Raw genomic sequence first — 20328 nt, 5'->3', positions numbered from 1 at the left:
CATATAGAAATATCCCCACCATGTTTAAAACGAAGTGTCGTTTATATTTTCTTTTTCTTTTTCGGGTACATTTAAGTGTCATTTACTTTGCCTACAAGATATAGGACTTAAGCCAATTTATCGTCCTTGATTAAAAATATAAAAACCAGTGTATCGTTATAAGTTATAAACTTATAACTGGTTTCATCTTTTATTTTTTGGCCAATAAGCTGGTTTCATCTTAAATCTTAATAGTGGGTTGAGCTTTTTGTTTTTTTAATCTGAAGAAAGAGATATTTGAATTTGAGAAATGTTAAAATGATAAATTGGTTTTAATTATTATGTCAAAAATTATAGGATTCGGATTGAGCTTGTTGTGTCTTATAATATATCAGATTAGATATACTTCAGCAGTCAAAAAATAATCCTCACCCTCAAGGGCCGATTCTGAGAGTTCTCATTTTCGAGCTCCATTCGTTGAAAAATATAAAAAGAAAATATAATTAAAAGAAAAAGATGAAAAACATAAATAGTATGTTACAGGTAATCAGGATCGAATGCATGCACTTTTATGGAAACAACCAATACATAGAAACCCCTCCAGTGAGCTGGACATTATACTAAAGAAATCCAATTATGAGTTGACTACTTTTTTTGGACTGAATTTTGAGTTGACTACTTGGTTACAACAAAATAAATGTACAAAAATGTAACTCTATCCATCTACTTATGTCCAAACTTACCTTTGATAGGGGACAAATGGGGGACTGAACCTAAAATTCTATACTGGTAAATTACAGCTGAGGAATGAGGGCTTTTGCCATGAAATTAAAGGATTCTCATCTTTGTATTTGATCAGGGGTGTGGTTGCTGGTAGTAGATGATGACACTGTTCTTCCATTAAGTATTCCGCTAGCAATAGGCGGAGACGCTCCCCACTTCCCCTCTGATTCGGTGGGTTCAATAACTTTAACAGAACCATCGGCCAACCCAACAGCAAACTGGCTGGGTTCTTGTGGATGTACTGCAACAACAAGCGGGTAAATGGCTTGGCTTCTACAATATAGTAGACCGCACTATTAGTGAAAAATTACTGGATCAACGATAAAATAATCTTCAAAGTTCATAAAACAGGATTATGATCGCTTACCCATTCAAGGCTGCTTGGGATAAGTATGCTGATGGAGCAATACGGCATCTCAGTCGTAGGCTATCAGCATCAAACACACCAATGTTACCATCACAAAAGGCGGCATAAACAAGTTGACTGTTGCAGGAGTATGCTGCATAAGATATGGGTGCAGGAAGTACGTCTTGTGGAAGCCACTGAAATGGAAGAACAAAGTTACAGTAAGCAAATTTGTAACCAGATATTGTTTATGCCAAACATCTGAGGAAACTTTCTACCTGCCGGATGCAATCCATCTTCGAGGCATCATATATCGCTAGTTGCGTCTCATGAACCACCAGCAAGCGGATTTGATCGGCATGGAACTGCACTCTAGTGTCACCAACAGGTGCCTTTCCAGAAGGTACAAGTATTGCAACTGATTTCCTCTTCTCCCACATATCAATTCTCCACACACAAAGCTGCAGGTTATAGTTAAGTTTACACATTAAATTAGGATAGTCAAAACCATCATGCATGCCAATGGGTTAGTGAGCCTATTACCAAAGTTCCCAAATAAGAAACTAATTCATTTGGACAGGGTAGATTAAAAGAAAGATTGGCTGAGAAAGCCAAACAAGTATATGCTTACTTGAGCATCAGCACCGGATGAAATAAGTATATTGAGATTGGTTGAGAAAGCTAAACCAGTTATATGCTTCTGGTGACCCTTCAATTTTGATTTTACCTAAAATTAACAGATAAATCATGTAGGTCAATATTAGCAATGCAACATATGAAATAAAAATATTTGAGGAAAGAAAGAAAATGAGATTAATACAACAGAAAAGGAAAGGGAAAAAAATTATAAGTAATTACCTCATCAACTCTAACATTGTAAATGTGGATGGTAGAATCCTCCATTCCAATTGCTATGATGTTATTATCCTGAGGATGGAATGCTAGGAAGGTGGAAGCAGGTGGAGGTGCCATGAATGTTGTCATTACCTACAACTCAAAGGAATTCATGGGCAACCATAAAAAAGGATCACAAATTTTAGAAAATTTGATAGACATGCATGTACAAATTTACCTTAAATGTCATCATGTTAAATAATGAGACCTTTCCACCGCAAGCTGACATTACATAAGAGTCATTCTTTGAGAGCGCTATGCATGGAACTGCTTCTTCAAGGTTGACACCTGAGACATCATTAGTCATAAGAAGACCACTGTTTGGTTGCCAATGCTGTGGAACAACACTGGCAGTGGCCTTTAAACACCCAAGTTCAGAAGGTTGCATTCACAAAACCGTCAAAACCAGATATGGGGTGGGGGGGAGATAAATGATTGAACTTTCTCTTGGCTAGCTATTACCTTCCCACTTGGATTTTGTTCATTACGGATCCACTTCCACAGCTTCTGAACACCATTTGACCCAAGTGCCAAAATGCCAACACCAGAATTTGTATAGAGGAGTTGAACAACCTAGATTTAAATGTCACAGCTTAAGCATTTCATGGTAGATAAACGTTACAATAGAATCTGATAAGCATGAAATACTTAACACACCTTGCTGGAAGTATCTGTTGTGTCAGGCATGGTAACTAACCGGCACTGTACAGGATCCTGAATTTCAGTCAACTGCCAGGATTTGGAATTATCAATTGCATCATCCACAGTTCTCGGTTTCTCGAAACTTCTACTCATGGGATCAACTCCATTCTTGAAAGAGGAAACCAAAATAATGAAATCAATGCTATGCCAGCAAAGCTAAGATGCAGTGCTCCATTCTTTCTCCCAAGAACAATAAAAAAGTCACAAGAAAAATAAAACCCTCAATAGCTTAGGGTCCATGGGAAAATAAGTAATTGTCCATCTTTTCTTGTAACTCAAACTTCCTTTTGATAAATAGGAATTTATGTTTCCCATATATATATCTATTTTCATTACAGACTACTTGGGGTCCCTTAATGCATAATTGCATATGACCATATTCAACATTGCATGAAAAAAGAAGCAAGGTTCCCCCTCTTGTGGGAACAAGAAGTGATTTGTTTCTAACAAGTTTGAAATAGAAAGATAAATCTCTGGAACTGAGTAATTAGAGGATTTTAGTTGCCCATCTATAATGTACTTAGGCAAACAATTACACCATTAGTATGATAGTATCAGACCACAAAAAAATAAGGATTAAACATTTAACCATGAGCACTCTGGATAGGTCTAAAGAGAACATTAGAAGAGAAAATGTTCTGCAATGATTAACCTGACATACAAGAATCGGAGTAGACCTAACAGGAGAGCTCCTTTCCACTTTACAATTGACTGCACTAACATTTGCAACAGAAGGCGAGCCAGATGCCTATTTAGACACAAATAAAATGGTCCATAAGATGTAATGAAGAAAAAATCGATAATAAAAGCACAAAGCAGACTAAATAAATGATTGCAACCTTGATAGCAGAAGATTCAATGGGAGATCTTAATCCCTCAAAAGATGTAGTGGATTCAATAACTTTAATTTTTTTAACTCCAACAGCATTTGCAAGTATTTTGAATCCGTTGTCTGCTGTTGTGACAGCAAGAAGATTTCCTTCCCTGTTGAATCTCAAGCGAGGAAGACTCTGAACATATAATATGATGATATCAGGCCCTAATTTGACAGCCAGGGGTTTCAAGTTTCAGAGACAAGCTAGAAATTATAACAAAATACTCACTGGAAGTCCACCCTCTGCATCTATGCTAGTCAGAACATTGATATTGTCCATATCCCAAAACTTTATCTGGCTATCTTCACCCACAGCCAAAAAATGATTCTGTGTTGTGTCGAACTGCACAACCCCTGCTGATTTCTTTCTAAAGCCAGAGTATGTTCTCTTTATTGCCCCTTCACTTTCATTCCATTCAACTAGAAAAGAGTCTCCCTCTTTACTTGTTCCACAAGAGAACAATCTGAAAATGATAGTAATCAATCTGAAGGGTAATAGGAAATGATGGCAATAACATAAGATTTGACAAGACAATTCAACTATGTTGTAACAACTCATATGCTTGCCAAAACTGTGACGCAACAACAGAAAAAGGAAAAGTAACTTTTACTAAATTTTCAATTTGTAAGAGTCCATCTTTTAGAATTTTCATACCGACTTCCATCTGCACTGTAAAGCATTGTGGTACACCACTGGCCAGGAGCATCATAGTCAACTCTGGAACCCACATTGTCATACAGCCAGGCCTTTATTTTTCCATCAATAGCAGTTGAAAATATGAACTGAAAATTCAAGAGTACACCATTTAATACCACGTGGGGATGAATAAAGTATCTGACAAGGTAGCAGGGCAGTCAAGTAAACCACTCAACAAAGTTTCAAAATGAGCCCCTCGATCAATAAATCTAAGCAATTAGAATTTATTTCAGATGAGCAAAATGAGAAAAATTGTATATTTTATTAAGAGAAAATGAGAGAAATTATATATCTTAAAATGAATAACGTTAAACTTACATAAACGCATTTTTCTACCAAACACTAGCAAGAATATTGGTCAATAACACAAAAGCTTTCTCCTTTCCTGGACATACCTGAATGTTCTCCTTCTGATGAGGACATATTGAATAGATGGGTGCCTCATGACCTTCAAAGTTAAATAGTTTCCGTCCGTTTAAATCCCATACCTGTTTCACTTCATTTAGATAAAGAGGAAAGTTTGTAAGTAAATTAAATATTGTGATGAGAATTCTAATTCTACCTTTATGAGCTTATCATCTCCACAGGTCACAACACACAGTTGTTTATTGGGATGAGCAAAAGCTAAGTCATTCACGCCACCATTATGGGCATCAACCTGCAATAAAAAAGGGATGCAAGTCGAGCAGCAGTTACAAACTTAGCCTTCTTGTTCATTCTGAAAAATTATCGTAAATAATCTCACCTCCAAATGCTGGCGTAGATCATTAGATCCAGGATAAGTATACAAGTGAATCAAATGTTTGGCAAATGCAACCCCTGGAGCAAGAAAGACAATAAGATACACACACAAGAACTTCAGAAATACTTCCAATCTTCGAAATGTACATACCCACAAAATTCCCATCTGGACTCCATGTAACACGGCTGACAGATATCGGTGATTCTTTGACAGTTGTGGCCTATATAAAAACTGAACTGTAAGACAATTTTCGTTTCAAATCCCTGAACATCATACTATAGGAATCCGGAAAGACCCAAAAGTGCTCCCATAACATTGCATTATTTTAACACACCACAGGAATTTCACATCAAACCATATCTTAACAAATAAAAGCATAACTAAAAGTTGACCTGAAATTGCAATGAACATGCTGTCATATCCCATATCTTGAATGGCTTTGAAACCAACCTCTCCTGCAACCCAAGTTCCCAGAGAGTAATTTCACCATTACTAGAACCAACTGCTCGACATAAAATTAAGTTAGAGAAGAGAATGGGGACAATGGGAGGGACCCTATTAAATAGGAGCTTAGTTATAATATTACTGAAAATTTATAGCCCAAAAAAATGGCAAACAATCATACCTAGTAACAATGTGTGGTGAGAAGGATGAAAATCCATGCTTGTGACAGTTGATCCTTGATGCAAGGTAAAAGCCACTGTTCTGGGCAGGTCATCTAGTGACCAAGAAGCTTGCTGTCTAGACGTTGAATATGTAACCTATAAGTAAAGCAGTGATAAAAATACCAACATCAGTAATGAGTGCATAATGAACATGCAGTAATATACTTCAGTAGCACATAGAAGAAAAGGCAACATCAAATATTTCAAACTTGCAGATAAGTAACAGAATATTGTCTAGATTACCTCCTCAATAGATTGAGCAGTTTGTAGTCGCTTCATAAGTTGTTCATGATCAGTACTCTGATAATCAACCATCCCTGGAGTTGCTGGAGGTGTTCTTGGACGTTTCATGATTGCAACTGCATAAATGCAAAAATAGATTGTTACAACATACATGTACTAGGAACTGACTAAATAAGAAACAAGGGGAGTTCATAACTCATAAGTAAAAAATAAATCATTTTGATCATGTAATCAATTGCATGCTACAAGAACCTGCCAAAGCAATGTAACATTAACCTACTCAGCTACGGAACTGAAAGTTAAAAATTTCTCCAAAGTTCATTCCACAATATGCTCAATATGAAAGTGAAATAACAATGTGCACAAAATCAACATCACACCTCTTTACCCCTTTTCCTTCTAGTTCTCTTTTTTCCAAATAAAATAAGAAAAGCAAAATAACTTTAAACAAATGCAACTCAAGTTCTTACATTGGTTCTGTAGAACTGGGATGGATGATGCAGTAACAACAGCTGCTTGCACTGAAGAAGAGGTCGAGGCATTGGTCATCCATCCAGCTAAAGCATTAGCATTAGCAGTGGCTGCAGTTACCGGAAAGGGCTACACACAGTAGAGGAAAAAAGACATCTGTTAGTCAACACTCAAATTTAATTCCCCAACATATAATCAAAAAGAAAAAGAAAAGAAAGATCAAAGTTTCTAAGAAGTATAATATCATACACCATGAGCTCCAAGTGAGGGATAAGCAGCAGGTTTTGCAACTGCAGCAACCGGAAGATTGACAGGTGTAGGAGCAAGAGGACCATTTGCAGGTGTACAGGTATGATCTGTGAATAAAGTCTTGATGTCTGGATTTGGTCTTGGATTCTTGCATAACTGGTGCTGCCAGTTCAAACTACATAGAAGTATCAGATATCAGACAAATATTGGCTTAGCACAATCTGAACCATTATGGCACGTTTACCATAAGAAAATGTTATAACAACTCCACTAACCCTTCCTACTCTTACCATGACTATACAACCCAAAAGAAGGACAAAGCCTCTACTCACTTATAATTATTAATTTCCCTTTGGGAATAAGAAAAAGGAAACACGAAAAACACAAAAGGTACTGACTGGGTCACTAGGTACAAATATCAAAATAAAACCAACTTCAATCATCCATTTATCCTTCATTAAGGTGACACAAGTGTTAGCAGCAATCTGTGCTTGAACTAAAGCAATCAATTAACATATAATTGACAAAAAAAACATTGAATTGAAAATTTCTAGCATAACAAAAAAGAGAAACACTGAAGCACAAGCAAGGGAGTCAAGCTTAGCTAATTTACTGAGGTAGGGAATTGAGGCAAAAACCTTCACTTTAAAAAAGTTATTAGATTAAAAATTAAGAAAAGAGTAGCAATAGTGATTTCTTATTAAATATCATTACAGTGCAGAACTGATCACTGATGTATAAGACACATGTACATCAAAACCTATGGAGAAAATAAAATAAGATAAATAAAAAAATAAGAGAACTGGAAACCCAGCTTTGTTCATCCAAAAGAATATCAACCTTACCTCTGATTGATTAGAGTTCGCAGTCTTGATAACTTCAGAGTGGGAAAAACAAGCTTATCACGAAAGAGAGGATTTGCTTCTATAAGTTTTTTAAGCTCTATCAACATTATACTACGAGCTGTCTTCGTGTCACCATACTTGGACAGCTGTTCATTTTCCCTGGTAATTATTACCGAAAAGAGAGATTAGTTACATACAATTAACATATATGGGGGTTCTAGAGTGTTGTACAAAAACAAGAAATCCTACGAATCAGGATTATACCTCTGTACCTAATTCTTCTTTCTTTCTTTTTTTTTCTTTTTCCATGATAAATTATGACATTTGGCAGAGGGAATTTGAACTTAGGGCCTCCTCTTTAGAGAAGAGATGTGACTAACAATTGGGCCATGCTCCGGCCACCCTAATTCTAGATCTGAATTGTAATAAATACACCTTGCATCTGCTTTACAGTAGGCTTCTAAACACATGATGGTCCACTGGGTTAATGAGAAAATATGAAGAGGTAAAGAATTCGTTCCTTGATTCATTCATGTCTTATAAGCTGCTTAGGGTTTTTATAGGAATAAAATCCTACATCCACCAAGCCAAGCTGTCAACTGATCTTGGTTGAGCAATTGGTTTGTTCTCTCAGGTTCCAAGTAATGAAAACTTTTTTTTTATAAGTACATAATTGAAAGGATGTCAAGGGGGCTTCACCCAAGTACACAATGAAACATTTAGTAAAAAATATAATCCTCTTTTTTTCCCTACTTCTCCTCATCACTTGATCAGATCATTGAAGGAAGCCATTTATCAAGGTAAAACCATGCAATCAATACCATTTTTCTTTTTACATGCAAGAAATTACCTGAAATTACCAAGAGTTAGAAGCTGCGTGATTTCTTTGTAAAGTTCCTCATTAAATGTTGAGAACACTTTCAAATCATTGACTAAAATTTCAACAGCCTTCGCCTTCTCTTGCCTATAAAATCAATTAAACACAAAAAGACAATATATAAGATTACACTCTTTTCCGATAAAGACAAAAATAGTTCCTTTTTTCGTAAAAAAGAGCTCGACGACAAAAGTAGAGTAAGTATACCGATCAAGTGCTTCAAGATATTTCTGCTTCCTTATTTCAAAAAATATCTTCATTGAGTATCTGTTATCATCAACTTTTGTAAATCCCATCAAGTACTTTTCAACTTCTTCCCATTCTCCAGCCTGAACTTTCTCCTCAAAGTACTTCAAGTTGAAAAAGAACCCTGATTCTTTCTCAAGCCTACAACATAAAGGATTCAGTTTTGCTTTTAAATGATGACTAAACATAATGCCAATCAATTCAAATTGAATTTAATCCAAAATATAATCATTTTTAGAATTTGAAAGTACACAAAAGTTGAAACAATATTTTAAAATTAAAATCAATTGCACACATGGAAATTATATAAAAATGTTGTTAAACAAGAAAATTATGAATCTTGTCTTAGTTATCTCATTCTCATTATTTACCAAAAGAAATCTCAATTAAAACAAAACATTCCACCAGACCCAACCCTATGAAACCAACTTATATGAATTTTGCTTTCATTATTGTTTATCACATATAAGTAGCTTCATTTCCTTTTTTTCATTGGGCAATTTCTCTCATTTTGCAAAATTGGCTCTAAATCCTTAGAACTTATTTCATCTTCTATCACCTAAGATGCTAAAGCACAATAAATGAAAAAACCACCAGTCAACCAACCCTAAATCTATATATCTATATAATAAAACAGAACGGTTTTTGAATTATCTCCGGGTCCGAATAGTTGAGATCGTTTCGGCTTAAATTTAATGGTTGGTTATCTATTTCCCAAATTTACTTTCCCGCCCATGAGAATTGGTTTGCCGCCTCTCTCTCTTTAATTAATTTTACCAAATTTACTTTCCGTTACTGATTATTCTTGCCAAAATATGGGTGTTTGTGCCGCTTCCGCGAGTGCGGAGAGGCTAGTGCTACTATATTGCTCAAATTGAGTAAATTTTTCATGCACTTTCTCCATTTTCCCCGCAACCAAACAACAAGAGGTAATACAAAAACATACAAAATAAAAATAAAAAGACAAACTTCAAATAATTAAAATCTCATAAACATCACATGAAACCCAAAAACAACACCAAAACCTCCACTTCACAAATACATACCCACATGCATGTACATGCATATTACATATATAGAAAGAGGAGAGCTTAGCTTACTTGTGTACGGACTCTTTGAACTTCTCCTCCTCAAGGAATTGGAGTATGAGAAACACCAATTCTCTGCTCAAAGAAGACATTTTTCGACTCTCAATTCTCAACACCCAAAATTCCTTCTTTCTCTCCCAAAAAAGAAAAGATATAAAAAAGAGAGCCTTAAATTCAACCACGCAAACAGAGACACAGATTAAACCCAAAACCCAATTTCATACAAGCTCCGATTCTGAGCTCAGAGAAAACTCAAAATCCCCGAAACCATCGTATTTCTAAGGATTATGTTGCTCGCGGTTCGAAGATTCTAGGGCTTGGAAAACTGCGAACACAGAGAGAGAAAGAGTCTTCGATGCATTCGAGTGTACATGGGTCTTTCCTTTTCTACTGACCTCTCAGTGATAAGCGGAGTAACTTATTGATACGTGGGATGGCTTATTTAGTCTTTGTTATGAACATATCAGATTGCGTAAGGGATACTGCGGATTCGAAACCACCTATTCAAATCTAGTGAATATTCGCTACACACGTCCAATCGTCCTTTCCTTTCTCGTACTGTCGCTTTCGAGTTTGAGCATTAAAGAGTAGAGGGATTATTTTCTCTCTCCAATTTCTCGCGCTATTTCATTTTTGGTGGTTGGAGTTTCTCCGGAGATGAATTTTAGATAAGGTTCTGTGGGACCTAGGATGACTGGACGAGGTTGCTTACTCCACGCGAGGAGACACGAAATTTGTTTATTAAATTTTTTTCATTACCTCTAGTCATGGTCTAGCACTCTAGCATGACTGTCTTGTTCTAAATTTCTTATGGGTTATAAAATAATTATAGGCTCAATTATGGTTATAAAAATAATTATAAATAACCATATTAATTATAAGAGAAAAAGAATACAAGTACACAAAATAAGAGTGTGAAAATCACAACCCTTAATTATTTAAGGTTAGTGATGTTTGTTATTTCAATAATGTTTGTCATATTGCCTCTTAGTTAGTAACTAGTTTATATGCCAGGTCGAGGAGTTGTAAAGATGAGTATCCTCTCACCTATTATAAATAGGAATCTTCACTCTTATAGAAATGGTCTTTGATTTGGTTCTCTCATGACTCACGAGGCTTATGTATTTCTCTACGGTTATCAATTGTAATCGACTTTTGTTTATAGCAAAAACTTTTGATAAATGCTTTCTTCTATTGTAAAAATATGGAAAAAAGTAATTGACAACATAAAATTACTTTAGTTTTTATTTTTACTCTTTCAATGGGTACTCTAATTTATTGTAAGGAAAATGCTTTGATACTCAAGTTTGAGTACTAATTTTGTACTCAACACCAATCAAATGAGCCCATGATGGAGTCTATTATTTTATCTCTCATGGTGAAAAGAATAGGAGTAAGCATTGAAATCGATAAACCGGAAAGCAAATTCGAAACAAACCAACAATTTGATTTGGTTTTTTAAATATTTTTTAATTAAATAGTTTGAAAACCAAAACAAATAGTAAATTTTGAATTGGTTACGGTTTCATTACCTAAAACTATCAATTAAACCAAACCAAACCGACTATTTATATAAATTAATAATGTATTATTTTTTACACGTGACATTATATAATTAAAGAAAAACTAATCCATATGGTAGTATGCATCGCATACAATCATGTATACATGTCTTAAATTTGCATTATAGATTAACTTTTCAAAAAATAATTACTATGTTTTGAAATTTTGAGCTTGAAAAATAATGTTGGGTTTGTAAAATAGTGTTGAGCCTTGAAAAACCAAACCAAACTAATCTAAACCTAAATTTTTGATATACCAGACCTTTAGTTTTAGGTTGCTACGGTTTGGTGATGGTTTTGACCCAAAACCAAACCAAACAATGCCCACCCCTAATTCTCCCTTCAAGTTTTGACTGATTCAAATTGTAAATAAAAATAAGAAAGTAATATGGGATCGAAACACTAATTCACAAATTTGAACCTTGCAGGCTTGCACTTACAAACCGAAAAAATTAATAATTGTAGAACTTAAGATTAAGCTGAAAGTGACCAAGAAAAACTACTCAACTAATATATTTATGAAGCAATTAACTTGGGAAGTATTAAAATTTTGGTGTAGAATTGGGAAGGGGCCGCGCGAACGCAGGCCCCCATAGGCACAAATTACGACGTTGGCTCTCCTACGTTGAGGAGACCATAGGCGGGCACCCCTCCTAAGTGCGATGGAGGTCACCAACCTAGGCCATGAGCCTTCTTGATCGCTCATAGACCTCGTCCAGGTAAGTATGTTTTTATGTTGCACCCAAGGAGTAAAATTTCGAAATTTTCGGCGAAATTTTGCCGAAAATTTCGTTTTTTAAGGGTATGGAAATTTTAACACTATACCAAATTAATTTCGAAAAATTTCGCCGAAATTTCGCCGAAATTTTCTGAAATCCTCGAAATTTCGGCGAAATTTTCGAGTCACGGGGTGGGAGGTGCGGGTTCTGGGCGAGTGAGGAGGCGCGAGGCTAGCTGGGCAAGGAGGGAGGAGGCGAGCGATGGGCGCGGACGGTGGATCTGTGCGAGGTGAGGAGCGGCGCGAGGCTGGCTGAGGAAGGAGGGATGAGGCAAGCAGCAGGCGCGGGCGGCGCAGGCGGCGCGGGAGGAGGGCGCAGATCTGGTGGCTGGGGAAGGACTGAAGGAAGGGAAGACTAGTGGGGGAAGAAGAGGAAAAGAAAAGAAAAAAAGAGGAAGGGCACGGGGGAAGAAGAAGAAAAGGGAGAAAAAGAAAAGAAGAGAAAAGAAAGGAAAAGGAAAAAAAAAGAAAAGAAAAAAAAAAGAAGAGGAAGGGCACGGGGGAAGAAGAGGAAAAGGGAGAAAAAGAAAAGAAGAGAAAAGAAAGGAAAAGGAAAAAAAAAAGAAAAAAAAAAAGAAAAAAAAAGGAAAGAAAAAAAAAAGAGAAAAAAAGAAAGAATTATTTTTTTTTTTAAGGTAGATTGAGATTTGGAGTCTTTAGACAATTGGAAAGAAAAAAAAAAGGTTTGAGATTTTATTTGGGGTTTGATCTAGTCATTTTTGTGTTTCGTTTAGTTATAAACATAAATTATGAAAAAGAAATTTATCCCCTTATTATGAAATTTCATTTTCTTAATGGTTTTCCAATTTTGATAATTTGTAAAATTGAAATTTTAAGTAAACAGTTGTCGCCGCTGCTGCTATCGGATTGGTTCTATTTTAACCCAATTCGTCTTAATTTAACTATCGAAGACCATTTCCAAGTCCCTTTGAGCAAGCTTGCTACTTTTCGTTGCCACATTAGTGATTTATTCGTGTAATTTTATTATGTAATTATTAATTAGTGAAGTATTTTTTTAACAGTATTGTCTCCGGCGCACATTATATTCATCATATATCACATGAAATCTACTATATTATTTGATTTCTTCAATGTTTTTTATCAATGTAGTAGATAATATGTTAAATAAACATATGGTCAAGTTTCATTCAAAATTTCCATATTTTGATAGCAATTTTCGACGTTTTTGTCTAATTTTATCGAAATCGAAATTTTAATCGAAATTTCCGTCAAAATTTCCGTCAAAATTTCCATCGAAAATTTCCTCGAAACCGAAATTTTACTCCTTGGTTGCACCTCCCTATTTTTTATACACATGTCTTCATCTTACCCCTAACTTTCTCTTTCGATGTGGGATCCAATAAAGCTAAAGCTACCCAATGAGCTCTAGCTGTGATAAGTTCTAATTCAAATATAGGCCAAGCGTATTCTGCTTCTTTTTTTTTTTTTCTCTAATTTTTTCTCTTAATTGAGTATTAGTTCAAACTTCAACTGGTTTTGTTTTAACGACTAATGAGGACTAAAGATGTGAAAATAATAATTTACTTTTCAACACATTAAATTCATAGGTTTTTGTGTGAGTGGAATCCATGTGGCAAATAAACACCGGAAGGTCCAAGGAGAAAGGCAAGTGGGGAAGTTTGCTAGCATTATTACCATGTTGATATAGGAGAGCAGTTTTGCTCATTCACTTTTATGCTACTTTCTTATTAAAATGCTGACATATTTAAAAAATTAACAATAAATTATTATATTATATTTAATTATGAACCTAAATTCTCCTTATTTTTTATTCTCCTTTTTCTTTCTTTCTCACTTTCTCTCTCTCTCCCTCTTCTTTCCTACGCAGTGGGCAAAGGAAAGAAAGGAAAAAAAGGCTGCGTAGGAAAAAAAGAAAGGAAAAAAAGGAAAGAAAAAAAAAAGAAAAGAGAGAAATAAAAAAATAATAATAATTTGGGTTAATAATTAAATACAATATAATAATTCATGATTAGTTTTATGCACACATGTCAAAATTTTAAAAGGAAGGTAAGCATCACCTAAGTTAAAATTAAAAGAGGTGAGCGCAGATTCAACTCAACAAAGCAGGTCTCACCAAGAATGTAAACCAACTTCAAATCTTATTTCGTTAGTTACGGTAACTCGGTAAGTATCACGTTGTTTGTCCTGTCTTGTCCGGTGTCGGCACGACCGGTCAGCCTTTTAGCCCGGACAACACCCGGGCCCGAAGCCCAACAACAAGATCCAATTCACAATGATTCTAGGACGGGCAAGCCCAAATCCAACCCCAGCCCAGTGACATTTGGTCGAAAGTGAATTCATTAAGCTCAAAGGCACAGGCAGAGGCAGAGGAGGGAACAAACCAGGCCAAGGCCAAAGCCAAATACAAACAAATACAAGACAAAAAGAACATAATGGAAGGAAGAAGGAGGTTCCGATCTAGTGGGCTAAGGAGAGACTCCCAGACAAATTGAAAACTACATCCTCGATGTGGGATTTCAAATGTGAATGAGATAATTGAATTGGGATGCTTGATATTGAAACTTAGGAATACAACAATGGAAGCACTTAGCTGTTGTATTGAAACTTGAACCAAGACTTGGCCTAAACATCTTCCTAATTAAATATCTAATTAGAAATTACAGGATAAACAAGGAGAATGCAATTAGTTTGCACTGCTATTTTGGGGTGGTAATAGGGTGAACTTGCTGATCAGACAGAGGTGAAGAGTGAAAAAAGAGGCAAATGGCTGAAATGTCATCCATTGCAATACCCTTCCTCTTGCGCTTCCATGCATGCACAGCACACTCCACCAGACGCTTTGCACACTTTGCCCTGTCTGCAGTTGAACCCACAATTTGCACTGCTTCTTCGTTCGAAACAACATCCCACACCTAAAATTAATGTAAAATCAACAACAAATTCTTATCAGAAGTACCCTTTTTAGAACATTGGAAACTAATTCAATCTTCGTTTTTTCTGTGTTAAATGACAAAATGTATGGAGAATAGTAATGTACATACCCCATCAGTTGCCAGCACAACAAATTGATCTTTGCTTGTTATGTTTCTGTGTGTCACTTCAGGCACAGAAATGAGTCCAAAATCCTTGACACAGTAATCCCCAAAGGCTCTAGACATTGCTAGTCCTGGTGATTCCTCATCCGGCAGCCACACCCTGTGCACCCCTGGTTCATCATCTAAGCAAAAAACTCGCCCATTGCTTTGAATTATTCGCTCAGCCTCCTCTGCAGCAAATCAAACAATAAGTTAAAAAAGAAAAGAAAACATGTGAAAATGTGTAACCATATGTTGTTTTTTCCATTTGTGTTGGAGAGAAAGAGAGAGACTTACGAGGTAAATTGGGCTTGGAATCAACAGTAAGCTGAACTGCCACCAAGCTTCCATCATCTAAAGTGGTACCCAATACAGCACGAGAATCCCCAACATTTGCTATGACAATGAGCTCACCCTAAACAAACAAAAATTAGGATATAGATACATGCATTCATGTCAATACTAATTAGAAACAGTTTCTAATTAGAACACTGCATACCTGTCTAACAATAGTGAGGGCAGTCGTTCCACTATAAAAGGAATCAATTTTTCGATGCTTCTTGAGCTCATTATCAATGGCAGCACAAGTTTTTACGTAGGAATGCTTCCACGCATTAAACCGGTGATGTTTTTTATCCGATTCTAAGTCCAAGTCCAAGTCTGGGTCGAAGGAAGTTTGAGCTAGTACTGTCTCTTGCCAATTGCACAACAAAGAGGGAGGCATTGTTTCTCTGATCCTTTTCGACACAAAATGGCCCCATGGACCATGCCCGTCAAAAATCCCACAAAACATCATGTCTTCTTGGCATCCAAATTCCTAAAATCAAAACAAGTTAGTTAATAACATTCACCTCCACAAACTCGATCACCAATTACGACTTCATCTTTTCATATGAAAGGAAAAACACAAACACCCTCCAACATAAGAAGTGAAAATCAGCATGTTTTGCTTACCTCCCACACAATGAAGCAGTCCTGGTTGACTCCTTTGTTGCCTCTCTTTGAGAAAACTGAAGCAAAATTGTTTGAGCCATCAACATTGACAGTTCCAGAAGAGCGTAGGATCAAGTCATTCTTCTTCGCCTCCTTTGCCATTGCTTCTGCAGCTTCTCTTGCACTAAAATTCCCAGAAACATTCCTCCCTTTCTTGAATGATAGCGACCTCAGCAGTCCACTGAACATGGAGGAAAAGTGCCCCATTAGCTATGCTTAGCTAGCTAGCTAGCTATTCAATCCAGCAGTACACTCAATTGTGGTTGTAGAATCAAATCTGAACAAAACATTGAAACACATTTATAAACATCACATAACAGCCCTTATGGATCTTGGAAAGAACAAGCAGAGAACCAAGAAAATTAATGCTTGACATATTTTTTATTCCCATTTTATTTAACATTCTCTTCACTGAGAACTGACGGAAAGTTGAGGCAAGTTGAACTGACAAAAAGACATTAGCTGACTCAGAAAGCTGAGAATATGAGAAACATACAAAAAACAATGAATGGGAAAGACGTAACAGAGAATATTCAGGCTTGTGTGGAATTCCACCATTGGATTCAGAATTTTCTTTATAATGTAAAGTGAAAATGCCTATATCCGTAACAGTTTGAATGCTTTTATTAATTAATTGTTTGGCTGCTAAGATCTGGTAAAAGAAGGCTAAATAATTAGTCATCTTTTAAATATATTTTCCATAATTTGCAATCTGAGAAGTGAGAAGGCAAAAGGGCTCCATTGAAATAAGCTCAGTATACACTGCTCTCAAAAAGGGTGTGACCCAAATTGCTTGTTGGTGGAGAAAGCTAAGGAAAATACAAGAAATAGATAGTATGGTTTTGCATTAACTGGCGAAAATTGAGAATATATTTATGCTTAGAAAAAATATATATATCTTATCCCTTCCTTCATTTTCTTGGCTTCCATACAAGCTCTGCTTTTTGAAACTTTTAAACTCTTTCCCCACAAAATCTAAGAAAACCCCAGATGAAAATTTGATCAAAGAGAATCAAATTAAACAAAAACAAGTTGGGGCTCACCTTTCTTTTCCATCCCAATTTTCTCAGTTACCAAAAAAAACCCATAAAGGGAACCTTCACAAAAGAACGACATTCAAAGAACTCAATTTGAGCCTCTCAGCAACCCAAAAACAAAAAAACAAAACAAAACTTTCCATTTTCATTGTAGTTGTTTAAATTCCTCCATTTCTCAACAAGCCAAAAAAAAAAAAAGTGAACCAACCAAAGTTGACATAAAAACCTTGATAATCCAGCAAACTTTGACCAGAGAATCAGAAACTAGAAAGCTGGAACCTCACGGAGTCGACAGAAGAGGGGTCTCACCGACCGGAACTCGGAGCAATTCCGACAATCCCAGGTGAGGCTTTGAGGAAGTGAAGTTGTTAGAGATCGATCAGAATCCATAACTCTCTCCTTGTTTGTGTTTTTCTTGTTGGGGACTGATATTTGTCTAAAGGAGAAAACAAAGCACAGAGCGCAGAGTCAGAGAGCCTCTTGTGCATACAATCTAATACTCGATACTAACTGTACGTCATGTAATGTAAGTTATGTAACTAAACTAAAAGGCTTTGCTTTTTTAGCTCAAAAGCTTGTTTAGCTTTCTTTGCTTTTCGTTTTCCTGTTTATATGTGCAAAACAAAAGAGAACCTGGCCTGTTCATTTGTACGTTGTTTATTAATTATGGTATTCATATATGCATGTATGTGCATAGAAATAGTCCTTGTATATATCATCGTTCACATGTGCTTTTATTTTTTATTTTTTTTATGTGTATTGTCTTTTATGTGCATGGTGAAAATGAATTACTTTTCGGGTCTAAAATTTAGTATTGCATTCTAGTCGTTGAGTCCCATCTGGTCAATAATTGGTAGCAAAATGCATAGAGTTTTTTGTTACATGAAACAAATTGAATTATTCACATATTCTATTATAAATATTCTTGATTTATTTTAATTTTAACTTACTTAATTTTTCTTTTCGTCAGTAATTACACTAACTTAAATGACAAAATTCTCTGTATTTTGGGGGATACATAAGGCTTTGAAAATTCAACATGTTCTAGTAGCCAAAATGAAAAGCAAGAAGAATTTAATTTACCATTACCAGTTCTAGAATTCATCTATAGTTGTGTTAGAACCCTTGAAAAAGCCGCTTTTAAAATGATACAATTCAAAAATAAAAAAAATAAAAGATAAGTATGTCACATTCATGAAATATTACATGTTTTGTTTATGTGCAATCTTTATGTCATTTATGGAAAAGATAACAAAGGAACATATAAATACGACCTTGTTGTCCAAACAGCAATTGAATTGAAAAGTTAAAAAAGGCCAAGTGGCCAACGGTCGATGCTAATTTTATAGAGAAAAATCTGTTTTATTTCTTTTTAATATTCTATTTGTTTTCCTAGAGTCGTCTACCAACTCTGCTCCTTTCGACGACCGCAATGCATTAAAAACAATTAAGCCATCTTAATCATTTTGGTTAATTTATTCTAAACCCCACATAATGTATAAGAAAATGAATAGTTAGGTGGTCATGGAAGATAATTATTTATTACATAAATAACTATTTTATTAGATCAATAAATAATAAATCAACTAAATTAAGTTAATAAACACATAATATCAATTATTTAAGTTTACGCACGTCCTATAATTAATTGTGTGATATAATTAGTGTCATAAAAACAAATCAGCCAGCGACGAGGTCATGGGCTAAAAATTTCAATTCCATCAAGATCATTAATAAAAAAACATAAACTATAATTTATAGAAAACATATGTTGTTCACCTATCTTAAATAAATAAGAAACTGATTGTTGAGTTTGATACTTTGATATGATAATGTACTTTAAAAACTAAAATGATGTCAATAAGCTAGAAACTATATAGTAATTTAACTTGGAACATTAAATAAAAATGAAACATGACGGTCTGAAAACTATATATAGGCCCTAATTTTTGACCAGATTCGCAATGGGATGACCATGTTTATGGCAATAAATAAATGTCACTTGAAGTCGGATCAGAGAAATAAAATTTGGTCATTTCCGTATATATAATTTATAGAACCAGATAAATTACCGCAACAATTTTGCATATAAAATCTCTAATTTCAATACCATATAGGCATATACAAAGAGGTACAAGGAGGAACTATACACATACACATACTCCTTTATTTTCATGTTGTGGTAAGTTCCAAGTTTCCAAGTTTCAATATTATATAATATATAGTCTTTTGCTTCCCATTTGGGTGTGGGTAGGTAAAAGCAAGCAAGAATTCCACAAATATTAAAATCTATATATTGCTCTAAAGCCTATGAATTTGGTAATGGATAGCAACACAGGATTACCAAAAAGGAAAAAGTTGCAAAGGACATATACCTTTATTTCTTTTTATTTTTTTGGTCGAAATATACCTTTATTTCACCTCATCTATAGTACTCATAAAATCAATAATGCCCATTGTCTCATATATATTTTTTTCATATTTGTATATCACTTTATGTATCATTATTTTACTTGATAATGTATTTTTTTTTAAGATTTTTATTTTTGAGTATTTAATATATTAATATCATATAAGGTGGTATAAAATTTTAGTATAAAAATATGATAAGTATAGCATTACTGCCATAAAATTTATCAAAGAAATCTTATCATGTCATGTAACAATAATTTTATTTTTATTCTCAATATTTAAAATTGATATATTATATTATTACACTGATATTTATGAGTTTTGAATTCAAAATTTACTCAGACATATAAAAATTAAATATTATTCATTAAATTAAATAATTATTGACAAATTAAATATAAGTTCAGAAAAAAAAAAAAAAAATCTTGTAACGCACATAGACATATTTGTTTGGAGCTCAAAGAAAGGCCATTATAACGGAATCCTACTTTCTTATAGAATATGATATGTCATTGACCATCGGGTTCTGCCAATGATCCCCATAATCTACTTTTCTATAATATTGTCGGTCCATGTAGATCCATGGTCATGGTTTCTCTAGTCGGCAAGACTTATCATCACCATGGGAAATTATTGGTATAATCCATAATTGCTAGTTGAAGAAAAGAGAAGATATTTTGTATTTGGAGCGTAGGCTTTGGGTATCCGTATGGGCAATAAACACAAGTTTTATCACTTTCCTGCTATTACATCACGTGATACATTGTTGTTCAAATCCAGTACTCCGCA

The 20328-nt window shown here is 34.9% G+C and overlaps 2 protein-coding genes and 1 non-coding gene across 6 annotated transcripts; all 3 read right to left on the bottom strand.

The window, feature by feature from the left end:
- Positions 1 to 496: 496 nt before the first annotated feature.
- LOC147281095 (TOPLESS-related 3) lies at positions 497 to 10102 on the bottom strand. 2 transcript variants are annotated; one of them, XM_086249403.1, is made up of 25 exons: positions 9714 to 10102; positions 8575 to 8754; positions 8341 to 8454; positions 7491 to 7649; positions 6646 to 6820; positions 6396 to 6525; positions 5926 to 6041; positions 5643 to 5778; positions 5410 to 5519; positions 5168 to 5237; positions 5021 to 5094; positions 4838 to 4933; positions 4671 to 4763; positions 4234 to 4361; positions 3808 to 4042; positions 3544 to 3714; positions 3357 to 3452; positions 2660 to 2812; positions 2465 to 2575; positions 2181 to 2360; positions 1967 to 2095; positions 1740 to 1835; positions 1387 to 1569; positions 1130 to 1305; positions 497 to 1035 (listed from the first exon to the last, which is right to left on the bottom strand). In XM_086249403.1, exons 1-25 carry the CDS (start codon positions 9791 to 9793, stop codon positions 819 to 821), a joined length of 3408 nt encoding a protein of 1135 aa, XP_086105529.1. In that variant the 5' UTR covers positions 9794 to 10102; the 3' UTR covers positions 497 to 818. The 2 variants fall into 2 exon arrangements, with proteins under 2 accessions (XP_086105529.1, XP_086105530.1); XM_086249404.1 differs by having other exon boundaries at positions 3366 to 3452; positions 9714 to 10101.
- A 1726-nt stretch (positions 10103 to 11828) lies between these two features.
- On the bottom strand, positions 11829 to 11990 carry LOC147281094 (U1 spliceosomal RNA). The gene has a single exon (XR_015123178.1). It is a non-coding gene; the product is annotated as a U1 spliceosomal RNA (small nuclear RNA).
- A 2556-nt stretch (positions 11991 to 14546) lies between these two features.
- Positions 14547 to 17722, bottom strand: LOC147281093 (Protein phosphatase 2C family protein). Of its 3 annotated transcripts, XM_086246550.1 has the most exons (7): positions 17354 to 17722; positions 17134 to 17187; positions 16052 to 16367; positions 15597 to 15914; positions 15395 to 15512; positions 15065 to 15288; positions 14547 to 14935 (listed from the first exon to the last, which is right to left on the bottom strand). In XM_086246550.1, exons 3-7 carry the CDS (start codon positions 16295 to 16297, stop codon positions 14720 to 14722), a joined length of 1122 nt encoding a protein of 373 aa, XP_086102676.1. In that variant the 5' UTR covers positions 16298 to 16367; positions 17134 to 17187; positions 17354 to 17722; the 3' UTR covers positions 14547 to 14719. The 3 variants fall into 3 exon arrangements, with proteins under 3 accessions (XP_086102676.1, XP_086102675.1, XP_086102677.1); XM_086246549.1 differs by lacking the exon at positions 17134 to 17187; XM_086246551.1 differs by lacking the exon at positions 17134 to 17187 and having other exon boundaries at positions 17441 to 17722.
- Between the last annotated feature and the right edge of the window lie 2606 nt (positions 17723 to 20328).

This window comes from Dryas octopetala, chromosome 6 (genome assembly GCF_963921425.1).
Source record: "Dryas octopetala chromosome 6, drDryOcto1.1, whole genome shotgun sequence".
NCBI classification, from domain to species: domain Eukaryota; kingdom Viridiplantae; phylum Streptophyta; class Magnoliopsida; order Rosales; family Rosaceae; genus Dryas; species Dryas octopetala.
The sequence above is the reverse complement of the archived record's forward strand: the minus strand, read 5'-3'. Positions and strand labels throughout refer to the sequence as shown.

Excerpts from the sequence above, each read along its gene's own strand:
- LOC147281095 (XM_086249403.1), bottom strand. The coding sequence starts at position 9,793 with ATGTCTTCTTTGAGCAGAGAATTGGTGTTTCTCATACTCCAATTCCTT. Across the intron at positions 5,520-5,642 it reads TCACCACACATTGTTACTAG|TTGGTTCTAGTAATGGTGAA; the intron begins GTATGATTGTTT and ends TATGTCGAGCAG. Across the intron at positions 1,306-1,386 it reads AGATGGATTGCATCCGGCAG|TGGCTTCCACAAGACGTACT; the intron begins GTAGAAAGTTTC and ends CTTCCATTTCAG.
- LOC147281093 (XM_086246550.1), bottom strand. The coding sequence starts at position 16,297 with ATGGGGCACTTTTCCTCCATGTTCAGTGGACTGCTGAGGTCGCTATCA. Across the intron at positions 15,915-16,051 it reads ACTGCTTCATTGTGTGGGAG|GAATTTGGATGCCAAGAAGA; the intron begins GTAAGCAAAACA and ends TTTTGATTTTAG. Across the intron at positions 15,513-15,596 it reads CCCTCACTATTGTTAGACAG|GGTGAGCTCATTGTCATAGC; the intron begins GTATGCAGTGTT and ends TTGTTTGTTTAG.